General features: G+C 58.3%; 1 protein-coding gene across 3 annotated transcripts in view; it reads left to right on the top strand.

Annotated features, from left to right (window-relative positions):
* PTPRN2 (protein tyrosine phosphatase receptor type N2) overlaps window positions 1–19,080 on the top strand; it is a 600,191-nt gene extending 581,111 nt beyond the window's left edge. For 2 of the 3 annotated variants that reach the window (XM_043464001.1, XM_043463999.1), the window contains exons 21-23: window positions 2,951–3,015; window positions 14,394–14,467; window positions 16,056–17,344. In XM_043464001.1, the coding sequence (XP_043319936.1) occupies window positions 2,951–3,015; window positions 14,394–14,467; window positions 16,056–16,532 (616 nt within the window). In that variant the 3' untranslated portion in view covers window positions 16,533–17,344. Of the gene's footprint in view, window positions 1–2,950; window positions 3,016–14,393; window positions 14,468–16,055; window positions 17,345–17,364 lie in introns of those variants that run through there. The other variant, XM_043464002.1, reaches the window with a different exon arrangement.
* The last annotated feature ends 223 nt before the right edge of the window (window positions 19,081–19,303 follow it).

The following is a 19,303-nucleotide window of genomic DNA, read 5'->3' as shown; positions in this document are numbered from 1 at the left end:
ACACCCAGCGTGGAAGAGAGATCCCCTGGAAGAGAGCTCCCTCCAAGGGTGGGCTCCACACCCGCGTGCATCAGTGACGAAGTGTGCTCTGTCTTCCAGAACGTGTCACAGACTGTTCCCTCTGTCTGGGATAAAGAAGAACTAGGTCTCCAAAGACCAAACACCAAGTCTGCCCATTCCGTCAAGAGTGTGTGCGTGTGTGTGTGCGTGCACTAGGCTGGGTGTGTTCTAAGTGTGTGTGTCTGGGTGTGCATGTGTCTGGGGGTGTGTCTGTGTATGTACCTGCGTGAGTGTATGTGAGTGTGTGTCTGCATGCGTGTGTGCATGCACAAGTCTGCATGTGTTCTGTGTGTGCCTGAGTGTGTCTGTGAGTGCATGCACCCAAGTGTGTGTGTCTGTGTATGCATCTGCGTGAGTGTGCATGTGAGTGCACGCACCCATGCATGCAGTGTGTGTCTGCATGTGTCTGGGTGTGCATTTCTGAGTGTGTGCACCCATCTGAGTGTGTGTCTCAGTGTGTGTGTGCATCTGCATGTGTGCGAGAATGTCTGAGTGTGTATGTAAGTGCATACACACACCTGAGTGTGCATCTGTGTGTGTATGTGAGTGTGTGTGTGTCTGAGTGTGTGAGTGCATGCACCTGTCTGTGTGCATGTGTGTGAGACTGCATGTGTCTGAGTGTGTGTGTGAGTGTGTGGGTGTGTGTCTGAGTGTGTGTGTGTGTGTGTGTATGTGAGTGTGTGTGAGTGTGTGTCTGAGTGTGTGTGAGTGTGTGTATGTGTCTGAGTGTGTGAGTGTGTGTGTCTGTGTGTGTGTGTCTGAGTGTGTGAGTGTGTGTTCTGAGTGTGTATGTGAGTGTGTGTATGTGTCTGAGTGTGTGTGTCTGGGTGTGTGTGTGAGTGTGTGTGTCTGAGTGTGTGTCTGAGTGTGTATGTGATGTGTGGGTGTCTGAGTGTGTCTGAGTGTGTGTGTGAGTGTGTGTGTGTCTGTGTGTCTGTGTGTGTTTGAGTGTGTGTGTCTGAGTGTGTATGTGAGTGCACGCACCCATGCATGCAGTGTGTGTCTGCATGTGTCTGGGTGTGCATTTCTGAGTGTGTGCACCCATCTGAGCGTGTGTCTCAGTGTGTGTGTGCATCTGCATGTGTACGAGAGTGTGTCTGAGTATGTATGTAAGTGCAAACACACACCTGAGTGTGCATCTGTGTGGGTGTGTATGTGAGTGTGTGTGTGTGTGTCTGAGTGTGTATGTGAGTGTGTGTGTGTCTGAGTGTGTATGTGAGTGTGTGTGTGTGTCTGAGTGTGTGTGTCTGAGTGGGTGTGTGAGTGCATGCACCTGTCTGTGTGCATGTGTGTGAGACTACATGTGTCTGAACATGAGTGTCATGTGTGTACATTTGCATCGGTGTGTGTGTCGTGTGTGTCCCTGAGGGAGGAGGAGTACAGAGTATGGTTTGGGTCCCCGGGAAGTGGACCAGAACACCCTTGACCCACCCGAGGAGCAGCTCCAGTCGGCATTGGTTCCAAGGCAGGTCTGGGAGGAGCCTTCGGGGGCTGGCACGTCACTGGAGCCCCAGTGACCTCAGCGTGGCTGTGTCCCCACCCCACTGTGCTATGCAGGGTGGTTCTCTTTCCACCTGAGGCTTTTTCTGCTCTTTGAGAAATACGTTGACACCAAAACCAGTGACTCTTTGCTGTGAAAGGACAACCAACAGACTTCCGGGTTAGCAGCCAGCCGGCAGGTCTGAGACAGAGCAGACACAGTGGCCCTGCAGGTCCCCGGGGCCTGAAACAGAGACACTTCCCTCCCAAGTCAGCGGGTTCTGCCAGGAGCGAGCGTGTCGGCGCCTCCGCCCGCTGCAGGCGCCGGTGGGCTGAGGACAGTCTGCTGGACCGACAGCCCGCTCAGGGCACCGCGCGAGGGAGCAGAGACACCGGGCCGCCCCCCAAAAGGCCACCTTCCTTTCCCCTTGCCGCCTGCTGCTGAGCCACGACTTGGAACACTCTCAAACCCTCGTCCCGAGGAGGACTTTCCACTGGGGCCGAGGGAGGCTGCAAGGAGGCTGCAGGAGGAGATGCGGGTGGACGGGGCGGAGGACCGGCCTCCACGGGGTGGGCCTGCCGAGGCCTGCACCCAGCCTTCCTCCCCTGCAGCCAGCCCCCTGCAGACTGAATACAAGTGCCATCAGCTCTGACACTGTCAGCCAGTTCTTTATTTCCTTTTTCCCTGACAAAATTTGCTGAATCTTTGACCAAAGAGGGGAGAAAAAGGGAAGAAAGGAACAAATCAACACAGGCACAATAGCTAATCCGAACTGCATTTAGCACAGGCCGAAAGAAAGCTTCGCCTCCTCCTCCTCTCCCTCTTCCTCCCCTCCCCCTCCTCGTCCTCCCCTTCCCCCACCTTCCTCCTCCCCTTCCTCCCCTCCCCCTCCTCCCTCCCCCTCACCTCCCTCCTCCTCCTCCCCCTCCTCCCTCCCCTCCCACTCACCTTCCTCTGGCCCCCTCCCTCCTCTTCCCCCTCCCCCTCCCTTTCCTCCCTCCCCTCTCTTCTCCCCCCCTCCCTCCCCCTCACCTTCCTCCCGCCCCCTCCCGCCTCTTCCTCCCCCCTTTCCTCCCTCCCCCTCCCCCTTCTCCCCTCCCCTCCCTCCCCCCTCACCTTCCTCCTGACCCCTCCTGCTCCCCCTCCCCTTCCTCCCCTCCCCCTGCCTCCCCCTTCCCCCTCACCTTTCTCCCCTCCCCCTCCTCTTCCTCCCCATCTCCTCCCTCCTCCTCCCTCCTCCTCCCCTCCCACCCCCCCCACGCCCCACTCTGTGTCTCTTCCTCTCCAGTCCCCCACCCTCCCCTCCTCCCGTGGGCCCCCTGATCGCAGAGGGCGCAGACTGTCGTGGGCACTTGGGGAGTGGGGGCAGCACAGCCTGTCGCGTCCTCATCTCTCTCCTTCTGTTGGCAGCGACGGTGCGGGCAGGAGTGGCACCTACGTCCTGATCGACATGGTTCTCAATAAGATGGCCAAAGGTAAGACTCGGAGCGGCTGCTCTGCGAGGCGCCAGCGATGGTGTTGCCATGGCAACCTCGGTGCCGCAGTCACAGAGAGCCGTGGGGAAATTAGCCTGTTGTCCCTTTTCTGAATCGCAGGGAAGCTGTTTGCAGCAAGCACGTTCATTTCTGAGGGTCCTCCTTTGTCGCTACCTCCGCCCGGGGTCACACGGCGGGCTTAGGGCACAGTGGGCAATCCGCATCCTGTGTTAACATCACAAGTGGGGAGAAGGCCATCTTGATCTTCCAGGGCTGCAGTAGCTCAGAAGAGCCTTAAACAAACCCTCCCTGTTGTTAGAACTGTATTTGCAAAATTCAGAGCCTAGACTCTCTGGCAGAGACTATCTCTGCAGTAGCCCCCCTTTATCTCTGGCAGAGACTGTCTCTGCAGTAGCTCCCCTTTATCTCTGGTGGAGACTGTCCCTGCGGTAGCCCCCCTTTATCTCTGGCAGACACTGTCTCTGCAGTAGCCCCCCTTTATCTCTGGCAGAGACTGTCTCTGCAGTAGCCCCCCTTCAGACGCCCCGCGTGTAACAGCGTCTGGGCACTTGGGCTCGGAGGACTGTGATCTGAGCACGGACCCTGGGTGAGCTCGTGGCTTGGGTGGGGTTTAGTCCCTGAGAGGGCGGGGACTGAGGGGGCTGGCGGCTCCTCAGTGTGCTCCCCACACCAGACCTGTGAGGTGTCCCCTGGGAGGCCGGTGCTCTCCAGAGCCAAGTGGGAGATTCCCTCGGACCCACCTCTAGGGGAACCAGGCACATGTCAGCAGGGAGACCCCAGCCTGACCTGCGGAGGTCCCTCCTTGTCCTCAGCCTCTGGGGACTTGGGAAGGAAGCCCTGGGATGGTGCCGTCTCACAGTCTCCTTCCCGCCAGAGGAAACACCGTCTCCTCTACATGGACACACACCCATGCACACACGCACACGTGTGTCTTTAGCTAGGGTGCCTAGCTTCCAGGAGCCCACCCGTCACCCTTTGCCTGGCAATAAGCGCAGACACCTGTTGCAGAATTGGGTTTCTATACATCGTCAGACAAGTGCCAGCAACTCTGAAATAGGCGTCTTCCTTACTCCATCTTCTCCCGGTTAAAAGAAAAGCAGAAAAGCAGAACACACCTCTAGCCCAAGGATATGGTTGCGTGAAGATGAAACGATGGCCATCGTGTTACACGCAGGAGTAGAGAGCATGGGCGGGTTCCGAGCCCTACCCTGGGAACCAGAGGACCAACCGGGACCCAGGCAGCCCCCCACCCCGTGGGTGCCACAGGCTTCCTGCCGGCTGCGGGGGGTGGGGACAGCGGGCCAGCACGCACACCAGAGGCTGTCTCTCACACCCGAGGCAGCGGCGGTGCTGAGACATACAGACAAAGCAGCAGCAAGCCCGATGCAAACGCACCGTTCAGATGATGCTCTTAATTACGTGACTTGGTCTTAGATCCACAAAGCTAACTCTAGTGGGAAGGTCGTTTGTGCCTCTGTATCTCGTCGACTGGGTCTGGCTCTTCATTGGCAAGTGCACGGTTTCTGCAAACCCAGAGTCTCCACGGGACTCCTGCCTCCTCTCCACCCTTGCCCCCCCACCCCCCACCGTCAGGCCCAGAGTGCTTCCACCTGCTAAACCAAACACCTTTTGGGAATGTGGGTCGTCTCTAACTTTTGAGGAGACGTCTGTGTGAGCAGGCAGGTGGCACGTGGCCTCACGGGCACACACCGCCACGTGGAGTCTGGCTCCCCCCAAGGAGCGGGCCCCAGCAGCGTTGGAGGGGGTCGGTGTCCGGCTCACTGGTGTGATGTCACCGGGCGCTGAGCAGAACCACAGCCCAGGGCAGGGGAGGCAACTCCCCTTCCCAGCTGGCCCCAACCCCCGACCCCGCATTCACCGGCCGGTCCTGCCTGCCGCGTCCTGTCAGATTTCACTGGAAGTGCAGGCTGGCGGCAACAATGTGAGCCCAGCCATGTGGAACCGGCCCGGGAGGGCGGGCGCTGGGCCCTTTCTGAGATCAGTCACCCCTCACTCTGCTCCTGACCTGCTCCCCTCTGCCCTAGGGGCCCACGCTGAGCCATCCCCTGACCTGGGGCCCGGCCGCGGTCCTGGCAGATCAAAGGGCAGGGCGGCCCCTCAGCCGGCGAGGGGCCCTTTCCTGGGCCGCCCCAGCGAGCGGCCACCAGGGTTTTGTCCTGGGCCCGGCCATGGGGCCCGGGCGGTGGGGGCGCCTTTGTCTGGCCTGAGAAGCCGGAGGCCGGACTGCCCGCCTGTGTTCATCAAATGATCAAAGGCCGCAGGCCTGGACATGAAGGCTTTCTTCCCGTCTCCTTTTCTTAAAAGGAATGAATTGCAGGAGGACCGGAGAAGGCCTCTCCTGCAGCCGGGCCCCTGCGTCAGCCCTGGGCCCCGAGGCCCGCGGGGGACGCTCAACGGCCGGGCTGGGCCACTACCCGGGGCCTGGGCTGTTAGCGCGTGGACTGGGGGGGTGATTCGGCATCTGAATGGGGAGCTGCTGCTCCGCCAGGTGGTGGGAAAGCAGGAGACCCTGGAAAATCCTTCTGCATGTTTTTCCTGTGGCCGCAAATACAGGCTGCAAATTTTGAACTCAGGGTTAACATTTTTGGTAGAATCAGGGTTTGGTAATGTTCCTCTCTCATGGACGAAAATGCATCAACACTGGTTTTGCAGCCCAAGTACTTTCCAAGCCGTGCCTTTTACATTTTTGTCCGAGACTTCTCTTTGCCCAGGGTTTTTCATATTTCACCACAATTTTTTAAATGAATGGAGAGCACCAGACAGATGGAGGGGCTTCCCAAGGATTGCGTTGGCTGGGTTGTTGGGAGGCGGCAGCCTCGCTGGCTGGGGGCCGCTAAGCAGGAGCCCCGCCTCTGCAAAGCCGGCCGTGCCACCTGAGCCCCAACCACTGGGGTGTCCGCGGGCCCGGGCCAGCCTGGGAGCCCATCCCTTTTGTTTGGCGGGAGCTACAGGACTGGGATTTCATCGCACAATGCGGAGCGTGGGCCCGAGTCCGCAGGTGCGCCCGGAGACACCCTGGAAGCTCGTGTCGGCTGGGATTTGGTTCTAGATGGTCTCAGCATGGAACGTGAATGGCGATGTCCAGCGCCTGCGTGGCCATCTGTCCAGCCCCCGGTCTCCATCCTCAGCAAGCTCACCTATTTCCTGTTTCCCTGTCACACTGTGGCTTCGGTGAACATCTCCTCGTCCAAGGGGGTGTATCACCTCCCCTGTGCCTCCTGTCTCTGTGGCTCCGACGTCTCCAGGGACCTCGAGACCTGTGGAAGCACACAGGGCGTGTCCCTTTGAGTCTGCCTTCTCTCTGAGCATCACGTCCTGGGGTTCAGCTGAGCTGCAGCAGGTGTCGGGATCACCTCCCTGGTTGAGGCGGAGCAGCATCCCCTCCCGGGATGGACTACGCTTACCTTGTTCACCATCCATCCAGGGACACGGGTTCCCTGCACCTTTCAGCTGTTGGGTCAATACTACTCCAATCATGGTGTGCAAATATCTGTTTGGCTTCTGCTCTCAGTTCTTTGGGGTTAACCCAGAGTGGAATTGCTGGGTCATGTGGCCTTGTTACTTGATTTCCCGAGGAGCTCCATTACTGTTTTCCACAGCAGCTGCACCGTTTTCCAGTCCCAGCAGCAGCGCACAAGGAAGGACTGTGGTTGGTTTCCCCACACCCGCGTGAACACTGTCATTTTCTGGGGCTTTGACAGTAGCCATCCTCGTGGCTGAGAGGTCTCACTGCGATTTTGCTTTGCATTTTTCTGAAGATGAGAAATGTCAAGCATCTTTTCATGTGTCTGTCGACCCTTTGGATATTTTCTTTGGGGAAATGACATTCAAATTCTTTTTTTCCATCTTTTAACTGGGCTGTTTGGTTGTTATTGCGTTGTGGGTGTTCTTTATATATTGAGGATATCAACCCCTTATCAGATACGTGGTGGTGCAAATACTTCCTCCCTTTCTGGGAGAAATATCATTTCTCCTTGAACTTTAAAACCCAGCGCTCCTCCAGAGCTGCACTGCTGAGTCAGCAGCCGCCAGCCCCACGTGGCAGCTTATGTGGTGAGATTAAAACACGGACCACATGCTGAGCGCCCCAACAGCACAGGTGCCCAGGGCCTGCCACACGGACGGTGCAGAGAAGGCCTCCTAGGCAGGAAGCCCCGTGCGGTGGCTCTGCTCCAGGGAACGTGCCGAGGGTGGTCATGTGTGCACACGTGTCCAGACCTCCGTCTCTCTGTCTCCCTGGGCCCCTGGCCCTGCATCTCCCCTTCTGTGACCCCCTTGACTGGTCTCTTCTGCTCACGGTGGTCGGCGGGATGTAAGACCCCAAGAGAGGGGTCTTCTGGGGCCGTGCCTACTCTTTCCTGCGGGACCCGGGTCCCAGCCCCGGACTGTGGGGTAGGCGCCCTCCCTAGCCCCTTTGCCCTCTCATCGGTCCTTCTGCTCCTCTCGGCCACCACAGCCATCCTATTCCATACCGTCCCGGCAAATACTGGGCTGGACGACGGAAATGCCTTCCAACCTGCTATTGACTGAGCACCAGGACTCCGCGGCGAGCAAGACAGGAGGCGAGCCCATCCTCCTGGGTCTGCACTCGGCGGAGAGAAACGGGCGGTGTCCGCAGCTCAGCGGGCTGCTGAGCGCCGTCGAGGCCCCGGGGTGCAGGGCTGGGGTCTCCTTTGCCCCCCGCCCTCATCACAGAGCCCTGCGTGCGTCTGTAGCCCATCCTCACAGCACCGAGGGCCCTGAGGGCTCACCGATTCTGACGCCTGGTTGCAAACTGAGAAAGTATATCTCCAAGGTTTGGGGGCTTGCTGGGAAGCACCCAGCTGGCCGGGCAATGCAGAGCCCCGGCCTTGCTGCAAACTGGCCAAACCCCAGAGGCTGAGGGGGGTGTGGTCAGCACAGCAGAGATGCCGCCAGACTGTGTGGGCCAGGGACAGGGTGGAGCGGGCAGCTGGTCCGTTAGAGCCACAGCGGAAACTCTGCCAGGGAGGGGAGACGGAGATCAGACAATGGGGCCCTGGAACTGCCAGCTCGCTGATTCAGGTCCACCTGGCGCCACGGATAAGGAGCACATAGAGCTGGTCCCGGCAGGACTGACTTGGCGCCGCTGGCCAAGAGGGCTGAGGGGGAAGGGCCCCGGGGTCTGTGCCCACGGGGCTCTGCAGGGAGGGCTGAGCTGACCCCGGCTGTGGACGCACACATGGACGACCCTTTCATGGGCAGGACTGATTGGGAGAGGCAGGCTGCAAAGAACAGGGTACGTCGGGGGAAATGGCTCACTTTTATGTTTGGCTGAAGCACAAAGACCCAGCAGAAAACGGATTCTATAGACCGGTCTGCCTTCTGCGTGGCTTCAAGGTGGTAAGGCCCTGTCTTCAGCTCGTTGGAGTTTCAGGCTGAGAGGAGGGTTCAGAACTGGGGAGAAGAGAGTCTTCCTTTTGCTTAGAGAACTTGTGTCCCGGGAGGTGACACGTGCCCACCTCTTCCCTTGTCCTTCTCTCCATTTGTAGCTGAGACTCAGGTGGGGGTAGGGGTCCAGGAGCAGCATGGCTGGGGGTGTGACCCAGGCCTGGGTGACATGATACACAAAGTGAATTAATTGGAGAGAAATGAGACGAATGGAACCAACTGTTCCTGGAAAACTTCCTGACAAGCCCATCATCTGATCTGGATAGTTTTGTGAACTGTATCCCACAATTTGCCTCCTAAATGGTCTCCAGCCTGTGGATCACGCCTGGGCAGGTACAGCTGACCATTCTTCCCTCTCTCCCACCTGCCAACAGGTGGACAGGGGCCCTGTGCCCCTCGGACCACAGCAGGGGCTCCTGGCCAGAGTGGCCACCCCCGCCCCATGCCTCTCAGGGGTCAGACCCACTCATACAGCCCCCAGGCTTCTCCTCCCTCCTCACTCACCCAAAGAGAAACCAGGAGACCTGGCTGGACCCCCTCTGCCGCCGGTACAGGGCCATCCCTCCCAGAGCACCCCCTTCTCCTGGACAGGCAGCAGCCAGCCTGTCCTCTGGGTCCTCCTCTCAGTCGTCCCCAAACCCAGACTGTCCCCGTCCCTGAGAGTGTCATCCCTCTCTGTCCTGCTGGCCCTGGCAGGCCTGGCTCTCCATGTTTAGTGGCATCACTTCAGCTCAGAGGCCGCGAGAGTCCTCCTGCCGCACAGGTGCCCTGCAGAGCCATGTGGCCACTCTGCTCCCAGCTGCCTCCCCAACCCCATGCACCGTCTCTCTGGAGGCCTCTGAGGCCCAGGAAGGCTGCCATGCCCCAGCCCCTTTCAGCAATAGTTCACAGCACCTCACCAGGTGGTGAGGGTCTGTCTCTGCTCCTGCTGAGGACCTCTTGTCCCTTGCGGGTGATGGGAAGTCCCAGAGCACAACCACCCAGTCACTGGGGAGACGTGGTCCAAACGCTCTGTTAAGAAGGACTCTGAGGCCTGTGCTCTGGGCAGGCAGTGGGGTCAGGGACCAGGTCTCTGTCACTTTGCATTAGTGACCCCCCAAGAAAACTCCTGTAGAGCATTCTGTGACAAGTGCTGACGTCTGTGCTGCCCTCACGAGCTCACAGTGTCCCTGGGGCCTCCCTGGGCCCCTGCGTCTCCTTTCACCAGGAGAGGAGGCAGGCGGCAGGGTTAGGGTGGTCAGGGGCGGGGTTAGGGGTGATCTGGGGCGGGGTTAGGGGTGATCTGGGGGTGGGGTTAGGCGGCTTGTCAGGGGGTGGGGCTAGGGTGATCAGGGGCGGGGTTAGGGGTGATCAGGGGATGGGGTTAGGGTTGTGATTGGGGCAGGGTTAGGGTTGTGATTGGGGCGGGGCTACGGTGATCAGGGGGCGGGGTAGGAGTGATCAGAGGGTGGGGTTAGGGGGCTTATCAGGGGGCAGGGTTGGGGGTGTGATCAGGGAGCGGGGCTAGAGTGATCAGAGGGCGGGGTTGGGGTGGTCAGGGGGCGGGGTTAGGGTTGTGTTTGGGGCGGGTTAGGGGTGATCAGGGGATGGGGTTAGGGGGCTGATCAGGGGGCGGGGTTAGGGGTGTGATCAGGGGACAGGGTTGGGGTGATCCAAACAGGGAGCGAGCGTCTGACGACTCCGGCCTCTCAGCTTCTCCTGGCCTTCCCGCCCACCCTTCCTCTACCAGTTTAACCGTCTCCCCTTCCTGATGCCCTGCGTCTGTAGCCGCCGAGTGCTCCCAGGCCCGCGGACTCCAGGTCTGGGTGTTGATCCCCGGGGTGCGTACCACTAACAGGTGGCCCTGACGGAGCATCGCCGGACACGTCACGAGGTTCCAGTGCCTCCTGGCGTGTTACCTGGTGGTGACCTTACTGGGGCGATACACACACAGTCCTACTTGTGTTTTTTATGAAGATTTGGAGGCATCCCAGTTTCTCCTGAAAAAAATGTTTTCGAGTTAGTTTCTAAAAGCTTGAGAAGTACCTGCGCTATTTGGGTTCTGAGGTCCCCGATTATCAGTGAATAAGATGCTCATTTGTCTCCTTCATCCCAGCGAAACCTCATGAAAGGGAGATTACAGTTAATCTAGAGAGCCTGCAAAAAATCGTCATAGTTGTAATTTTAACAAATCTTCCATCGATTCAGTGCATCCGGAAACATGAAGTAGAAACTGCTTGGCACGGAAGACCCAGGACAGAGCATGCGCATGTGTGTGCGCGCGCGCACGCTCGCGCGAGTGTATATCTGTGTGTGCGCACACCCCAGGGAGCGTATGGGAGCCGCCTCCTGTGAGCACAGTGGGGGGCTGAGGTCTGGAGGGGCACCCCCAGCTGGAGGCACCGTCGTGGGAGGAAGGCTGCCCTCTGGCTGCGGTGACAGCCACTCGGCCGACGCCGGGTGAGGACTCACACAGTCCCTGCCCGTCACTGCCCAGCCCTTCCTTCCAAAACGGAGGTCAGCCAGCGAGCACAGACCCTGGGGCCCAGCTCAGCGCACGGACAGCTCCGCCCTGGCCCTGGTCCCTTCAGGTGTATCTGGCGTTTCCTGGGCCCTCCCAGAGGGTGGGGTAGAGACAGCTTCCTCCTTGCAAAATTCAGACCTTTCTCTCTTGCGCACTCGACACGTAACGTCTTTTATGCTGAAGAGGGAAGGATGCATCACATCCCTGCAGTGCGGTTCACAAAGCCTTCTGGGTAAAAGCCGGACCAAAAGGTGTTTCTGTGTCTGACATGACGTCACCGAGGACGCCGTGGACGCGCTGCCGAAGGAAGAGACGAGGGTGCCTCCAGACCGCGCGCCGCGGTCCCCCGGTCCCGTGGGAGGAGGTGGTGCGGCCAGGATCGCGAGTTCCACGCCTCCCTCCGCCCGCTGGCCAGCTCCGGGAGAAATCAACGCAGGCCTGGGAAGGAGGCGCCGGTGGCCTATGTGCTCGGTTTTCTCCCACTTGGAATTGATTCGTCATAAAAAGCAGCGGTTTTAATATCTTTAATACTAGTGCTCTTTTAATGTCCCTCGTATAATGGCTACTACTTCTATCTAAAGCTCAAAAAACCTCTGTTGTCCTAAAAATGCATTTAACCCATGTATGAGCTCCAGAGCCGATGGCCCCTGGTGCGTTAGGAAGCTGAAGCCCCAGCTGTTGTACCAAGCGGTGCCCGGGATGGCAGCAGGCCAGCCTCTCTCAGGACCCAGCCTGCCAGCCCGTGTGCCTGGAGTCTGCAGCGAGCCCGTGGGATCGTGGGCACTGGGAGAGATGGGTCAGGCTGGACACCCACCTCCTATGTTGCTGGGTCCACGCCCACAGGCTGCCTCCGCCTCGGTTGCACATTCGTGGAGTCACCAGCTTAAACTGACCACAGAACGACTTACATACATTCCTCTCGCGTCTGAACAGTGGTAACGCCTCTCCAGTAGAAGATACTGGAAGCCTGTCCCCTGAACCACACTGACGCTCCCCTGTATTGGTTGTTAGCCCATCTTCTGTCGGAGTTTTATTTGCATCTGCGAAGGCTGAGCACTGAAGAGTTGATGCTTTCAAACTGTGGTGCTGGAGAAGACTCTTGAGAGTCCCTTGGACTGTAAGGAAGTCAAACCGGTGAATACTAAAGGAAATCAACCTGGATATTCATCAGAAGGACTGATGCTGAAGCTCTAATAATTTGGCCACCTGATGCAAAGAGCCAACTCATTGGAAAATATCCTGATGCTGGGAAAGATTGAAGGCGAGAGGAGAAGGGGACGACAGAGGATGAGATGGTTGGATGGCATCACTGGGTCAATGGACATGAGTTTGAGCAAGCTCTGGGAGATGGTGAAGGACAGAGGAGGCTGGAGTGCTGCAGTCTGTAGGGTCACAAACAGTCACTCTTCACCTGCCTTTCGACCTGGGCAGCGCACCGCGTGTATCCGTTTGCCTGGGCTCTAATGTGTGGTCAGTAGAATGGGATTCGTAGAGAGAACTCCATCTAAATGCACTCAAGGGAGCTTCCTATGTGCTTGAGGGATTTAAGTAAATCCTTTTACCTTCGGTGAAGCCTGCTAGAAGGACACACACCGCCCACCCTACCTGCCCCAAGGCAGCCTGTGCCACTCCCGCACCACAGATCACCAGGATGCTCAGGGCCACGCCTCCCCAACCCTCAGAAGAGGTCCTGCATGGGTGTGCTCTTAAAAAGTCTCCCTGCACGCCTCAGGTGACTAATCACTCCAGTCCTAACGTGCACAGAGACAGTGCTGACCCACCTGATAAATCCATTCTGTCTCTGTTTCCAGCTGCACATTTCTAAGCTTTCCTTTTATTTCCTCCACTGCTGAGTTTTGGGTTCAGTCTAACCGTGATTCTGAGACATCATGCCCTGGCGTTTCATATTTTAAAGACCCTGTCCAGGGAAAACCTAATGACACTTTCTCTGTCCTCTTTGTCGCTTCCTCGCCCAGCATCACTGCAGTAAATTCAGAGAGATTTTGTCCGTGGCAGCTGATCGGAGGGTCACGCAGACACTGCCTGGGGAGGGGACCTCCCGTGGCCCCACTTGGAGCCCTGCAGGGAGTCGTCTCAGGGCGACCGAGTGATGGGGGTCTGAGACCACATGCCGGATCTCCTGCTCAGACTAGCCTTTCTGGGACAAACGGCTGTTGGAAGAGTCTTTCAAACCAGTTTCAAGGCGCAAAGATGCACCTAAGCAAACTTAAGAGAGAAGAGAGGGGTTAGGTCTGGACCCCCTGGACCCCCGAGGCATCATTGTAAAGGGCTAGGCCCGTCTCCATTTGACGAATCCACACCACACTCACACAGGTATGACGGAGGTGGAGCTGGGCTGCCCCGGGGGCGGCCGGCCCGGGGTCTCTTCCACGTCTGGGTCCTACGACCACCAGCTCTGCGACCCAGACAAGCCTTAATTTCGTCTGAATCGGGGGTGGTAACCAGCCTGATGTGTGAAAGGAAGTGTTGACAGGACACCTACCCACTGGGGGGCTGGTGGGTGGATCCCAGCCAACCCCACTGTGCCGTCCGCCCAGCCCCCGTGTCTGGCAAGATCGCACTGCAGACGCTCACCTCTGACCTGTAAGAGGCTCGGGCGCTGGGGACCCAGCCCAGTTCACTGTTCACCTCCCAGAGGTCCTGGCAAGATAGGAAAGTGAGAGTATATGTGGAATTCACAATTCATGAGATTGCATTTTTAACTCGAATAGTATAGTTTCTGCGGCCCCCGAGGCACCTGGAGCCGGGGGATGGGGGGGCGGGCACGTCTGAGGGGCGCTGGGCCACAGCCAGAAGCCACCCATGAGCACACGGGCGCCTCAGCCTTCCTTAGCGTTCAGAACACTCGCTTCTTGAGACAGCTATTTAGAAGCCAGCGTTAGGGGTATAAGGTGGACAAGGTTAGTCTACCTTTCCATTTCCCTAAGTGAAAATCCTATATGCAAGAGAAGGTAAAGCTTATGTGCTCCGTTCTCTGACTGAAAACTTCCTGGGGACTTCCTGCTGGCCTCGTGGTTGGGACTCAGAGCATTCACTGCCCTGGCCAGGGTTCAGTCCCTGATCAGGGAACACAGATCTTGCAAGTGTCACAGCCAAAAAAATACAAAAGTCTTAAAATGCCACCAGATAAAGCCGAGCAAAGCCCTAATCTGTCCTGACCGTGGCTTGCCGTGGGTGTGTGTATATGCCTTTGATAGCAAGCTTCAGCCCAGCTTTCTTGAGCCAACACAAACGAAAGCCGCCTTGCCTGTGTTCCTGTGTGAACCCGAAATGCCCCTCCCGGCCAGGCGGCCGCGGGATGACGGTCACCGTCATCCGGCCGCTGAGCCCGGAGGCCCTGGCAGAGGGTGAGGCGCACCGGCGGGCACTGCGCCTGTCTGAGCCCGGCGTGTGTCTGTTGCAGGCGCCAAGGAGATCGACATCGCCGCCACCCTGGAGCACCTGAGGGACCAGCGGCCGGGCATGGTCCAGACCAAGGTACACGCGGCCGGGCCTGGGGCTCGGGGCTCGTGGGGGGCGGTTTTCTCAAGAGGAGCATGGGGCAGGCCGGCCAGCTGCCTCCCACGCCAGCTCCGCTAGGGACTGGACGTGGGCAGTCCATCCCAGGAGGTCGGGGCGGCTCCAGCCACAGCCCCCACGTTCCAGCCTGAGCAGATGTGGTCAGACCTCAGGGCCCGGGACCCCCATGTGCCGGACAGGGGAGTGGGAGAGCAGCGTGCTCTCCCCGTCAGAGGCCAGCGACGTGGGTTGAATCTTCTGCCCGCCCAAGCCCACAGCCACAGCTCTGCTGTGAGGTTATCAGGACAGCGGTCACCAGAGTGTCCCCGGGCCGTGCTGGGCCCCTGAGCACCCTGAGTAGCTTATTGAAAAGGCTAAGTTTGCAGCAAAAGGAGCAGAGACGAAAGATCCCCGGACAGCCTTGGGTTCACTGGAGCTGGAACCAAGGTCCACGTGATGGCCCGTCCCCTTAGTGTTGGAGAAGTGTCCATGTCCAGCCACAAACACCCTGCAGCACGTCCTGCAGTCATAAACACAGGAAGCTCTCCTTCCTGGTGTGGCCCGGACTCTCCGAGTGCTGTCAGCGCCTCCACTAAAGCCGCCCTTGCAGAGGACTTCAGTCATAAAAGTTATAAAAGCTCTCCTGGGAGACCAGGCCGCGTTGTGCTCCGGAACTGAGTAGTGAGGCTCTGGGACCCCCGTCGTCCCAGCTCGGGGTCTTACTATCCCCACAGGGCATAAGCAGCTCCTGGGCCCTGCTCTGTGCCACAGACAGGACGGGCAGCATCTGAGCCTCGAGGGAGGAAGCACAGTCCTCACTCCACCCGCTCTGTTCGGAGGGAAGGAGCCCAGAGCCCCGTAAGCTCCAGCGAGCACACTTTGACCCCAAAGGTCATTTCTCAGAACACCTTCAAGGGCCCCTTTGGCTGGCTCCACGTTGTCAAAGTCAGCCCCAAGCATGGAGGCAAAACCAACTCAGTTCCTCCATGTAGAGCCAGGAAACTGTTCCGGGCAGAACCAGAGGACTCGCATGGCGGTCGGATCTCTGCGGCCGCCACCGTTCTCCGCTGGCGGTTGGCGGGGCCCTGGGGAGAGCTGGACCCTGCCCACACGGTCTGCCATCCCAGTGACAGGCAGCCCACAGGTCCAGTGCCCCTGGCGGGGCCGTCCTGCAGGACTGCCCGTGCCACGGGTGGTGGCCTGCTCATCCAGAAATCCAGGGTGGGCTCGCCGTCGGGGAGGGTCTGGCCCCGCGTCCACCAGCAGCCTCACAGCTCCACGCGGCCCAGAACCGGGGCTGAGGGCAGGGGCAGCTCTTGCGCAGGAAGGAGAAGCAGGTTGTCTCTGGCTGACCCGCTGCCTCGTGCACCGTCTCCCGGTCCCGCGAGCCCCGGGCTGTGAGGCCCACGGCCTGCCCTCCCGGCCGGCCGGCACCTCGGCAGCACTGTGAATGGCCCTGCTTGGCCCCAGGCCCCGTCCACCACACAGTCAGTGAGCAGAGAGGGTTTAATGATCACGGTCGGGGCACAGGGCAGGTCTGCCCCGCCTTTGTCACTTTACTAAGCAGCAGGGCCCAAAGAGCCGCCTGAGTCCTGTCCCGTTTCTGCGTCATCGCAAGACTGCAGTCTGCCGTCAGCAGGCTGCCGTGCCGGAGGAGGCGTCCAGGGCGGCTGCGCCCGTGTCTGGGGCGGTGTCCTGCACACACCATGCCCTCTGGCTGACCGCTGGCTTGAGAGACGGTGGCGGGAGGCGGCTTCCCTGGACCTGGCAGTCCAGGTTTGATTCCTGGATCAGGAAGATCCCCTGGAGAAGGGAATGTTTACCCACTCCAGTATCCTTTCCTGGAGAATCCCATGGACAGAGGAGCCTGGCGGGCTACAGTCCCTGGGGTCGCGAAGAGTCAGACCCGACTGAGCGACAAAGCACAGAACAGCACATAAGTTTCTATCATATACCGGTCGTTCGAAGTGGAAACTTATCATTCTTTTTGGCACTGGACTCAAGTCTGTCGATGACTGGAGTTATCAAGTATCTAAGCCATTGATAGGGCTCTCCTCCATCAAAAATCCTTAACTGCTGTTCAGGGAGTGTTTGCATAGTTTATTCTTTTGTCATTTCTCTGGTGTGATGGGGAAGTCCTGAGTACACTGCTCTGAGTGTTTCATGCCAAGCTGGGAGCAGGTTGTGGACCCGGGGAGCCTGCAGGCCAGGTGGGCTTGCCCTCTGTCTGCCGAGGCCCGTTTCTGGAGGAGCAGACGGTTCTGACACCCGGGACTCGGCCCCAGTTACTACTCAGCAGTCCTGCAGGTTCCGCCTGCACGAGAAGCATGTCCCATCCTGGGTGCACTGGTGTCTGTGGGCACACGTGTGCTTAAGCTGGCACGGTTGAGGGTGAGACGAGGTTTCTTGGCAAACAAGTGAGTCGGATTGAGCCGGATGGTGGGTGGATTTTCAAAGAGCGCGAGTACCATCCTTTCCATTCTGAGGCCGGGGAACCCCGAGGGGTCGTGACTGTGACCGTATCCAGTGAGTCTCAGAAGGACAGGAGGCTGAGTCCAGCCCCGCCCCTCGGGGGCCCCGCTGGGGCTGGGGTCAGAAGGAGCTGGCGGAGGGGGCACACGGAGCCTGTGGCAGCTGCTGTCCCACGCACACATCCACCCCAGCTTCTCCAGCAACAGAGGCGGAGGTGAACACGAGACGCGCAGCCTGTCTGCACCAGTTCTCGTCCCGCAAACCCGCACCCTGCCCGCCTCCCTCGGAAGTCTGCAGCTCGTCCCTTTCCTCCCTAAACAGCTTCTCTCTGCAGGATGGCACACGGGAGCCCACGGCTGGAGCAGAAGGGGCCCCACTCACGTCTGCCTCCTCTGTCCCTCCAGGAACAGTTCGAGTTTGCCCTGACAGCCGTGGCCGAGGAGGTGAACGCCATCCTCAAAGCATTTCCCCAGTGAAGCCGGAGGCGCCCATGGCCGGGGGCCCCGTCGGCGACCACCGACGACGTAACTGCATCTCTAGTGCAAATGCCTGGTGATCTAGTCCTTAGGACTCTCCTACAGTCAATGCAGCTTAGCAGTGGAAATGTGTGTTTTTGTTCAGCCAAATAATGATAAAGGGAGATCTATGGGCAGATGCAATGATGGGGGGCAATCAGTTCTTCTATTTTCGATTTCTTGAAAAAACTTTATTTTTCCTTAACACACACATCCATGTTCTTAATTGCCAATCATGTGGTACGGACGGCACCGTCAGTGAGGTCCCCAGAAGAGGGTTGGTTTGTGATCTGTCACTTTCTGAAGGAGGGTCAGCCATGCGGGGTGGAGCCCAGAGGGGCCACCGGGCCACCCCCAGTGGAAGACACATTTGGCTGTGTACCACCAGGAGAAACCGCCGGCTTCTTCACGAGTTAGGTGGACGTGATGGTGACATTCTGCAGCTTTGGGGTGGATCATAAAAGACAATTGTGCCAGCTCCTCGTCCGATCTAGGCTGCTGCACACCCTCCCCCAAGCACTGTTAGGGGACAGTGACAGCCCCTCCCAAACTTCCACTCCCCCAGGACAGCCAGGGGCCCAGGGGCAAACGCTTTCCCCACCCAGAGTGCCTCCTTCCAGGCCAGCAGCCCAGGGACACTTGGCAAGGCTTTGGCGGAGCCCCAACCTCCAGACATGGCTTTTAACTACAAAGAGGGGCTTATACGCGTGTGCTAGTCACTTCAGTCGGGTCTGACTTTATGATCCCATCGACTGTAGCCCACCAGGCTCCTCTGTCCATGGGAATGCCCAGGCAAGAATACGGGAGTTCACCCAGATGCAGCTAAACACTTCCCTGAGGGGTAACGAAAATGGGGGGCAGGCCTGTGTGGTCCCCTCCCCAGGAAGGCTTGGGGCCTGCTGGCCTCCAGAGAGGACCAGGAGTGCCCTCACCGTGGGGGACATGCCAGGAGACCCGCGGCTTTTTGCTTCTTGCCTGCGTGGGATCCAGGCATCTGGGACACGGTGGCAGCCAGGCCCCTCCCGGGGCTCAGGTTCCTGGCCTCTCGGGCGGATCCCGTCTGATGTCACACAGACACACATCTATCGATCCTTCACATTTGCCAAAATAGCACTTGGGCACCAAAGTTACCACCCACACCCCAAAACACAAGAATGCACTTCACTGAACCGAGGACAGTTAAATGCCTAGGGAGATGTGCAGACTGTTCTGTGTGTCCTTGGCCTCGCTTTAGGGAGTAAAATGCTCCCAGTGACCCTGGGCCCTCTGCTTCCTATGTGGGACACCGTTCTTTCATCTTAAATAGATGCCACGTCTCAAAAAAAGGGAATAGGGAAGGTGGCCGACCGAATGGGGAGAAAGATGCCAAAATACTGTTTGTGTCTTTAAACAATGTTGTTGTGTGTATCTGCTTTAATATATCTATCATTTCCTTCCCAAAGCTGTTTCTCTCTACCTGGAATCCAAACAATTAATGGAAACAAGTTTATCAGAACATAGGAAGCATATACCTACTTGTAATTTCTAACATTGTATGTTTCTTCAGTGTGAGATATACAAATATATTTAATTGTGTCTGATTAAACTTCTGATTTCACATTTGAATGGTCTTTATTTGGATGAGAGAGCAGTTTTGTTTTGTTTCTTTGTCCCATCCATCCTGTTTCCTGAAGGTGTGGGCGTTTAGATGCCAGAGCAAAGTGTGTGCATCCATGGAGCTCCATACTGAGTTCCAGTTTTATTCGCAGAGCGGGATGTGTACAGGGCGCCAGAGTGTTGAGTGTGGCTGCGTCTATTCACTAAAAAGTGATGGAACAGTCCCGGGCGA

The sequence above is a fragment of the Cervus canadensis genome, chromosome 3, assembly GCF_019320065.1.
Source record: "Cervus canadensis isolate Bull #8, Minnesota chromosome 3, ASM1932006v1, whole genome shotgun sequence".
In the NCBI taxonomy this organism is placed as follows: Eukaryota; Metazoa; Chordata; class Mammalia; order Artiodactyla; family Cervidae; genus Cervus; species Cervus canadensis.
This window is presented reverse-complemented; position numbering and strand designations above follow the sequence as displayed.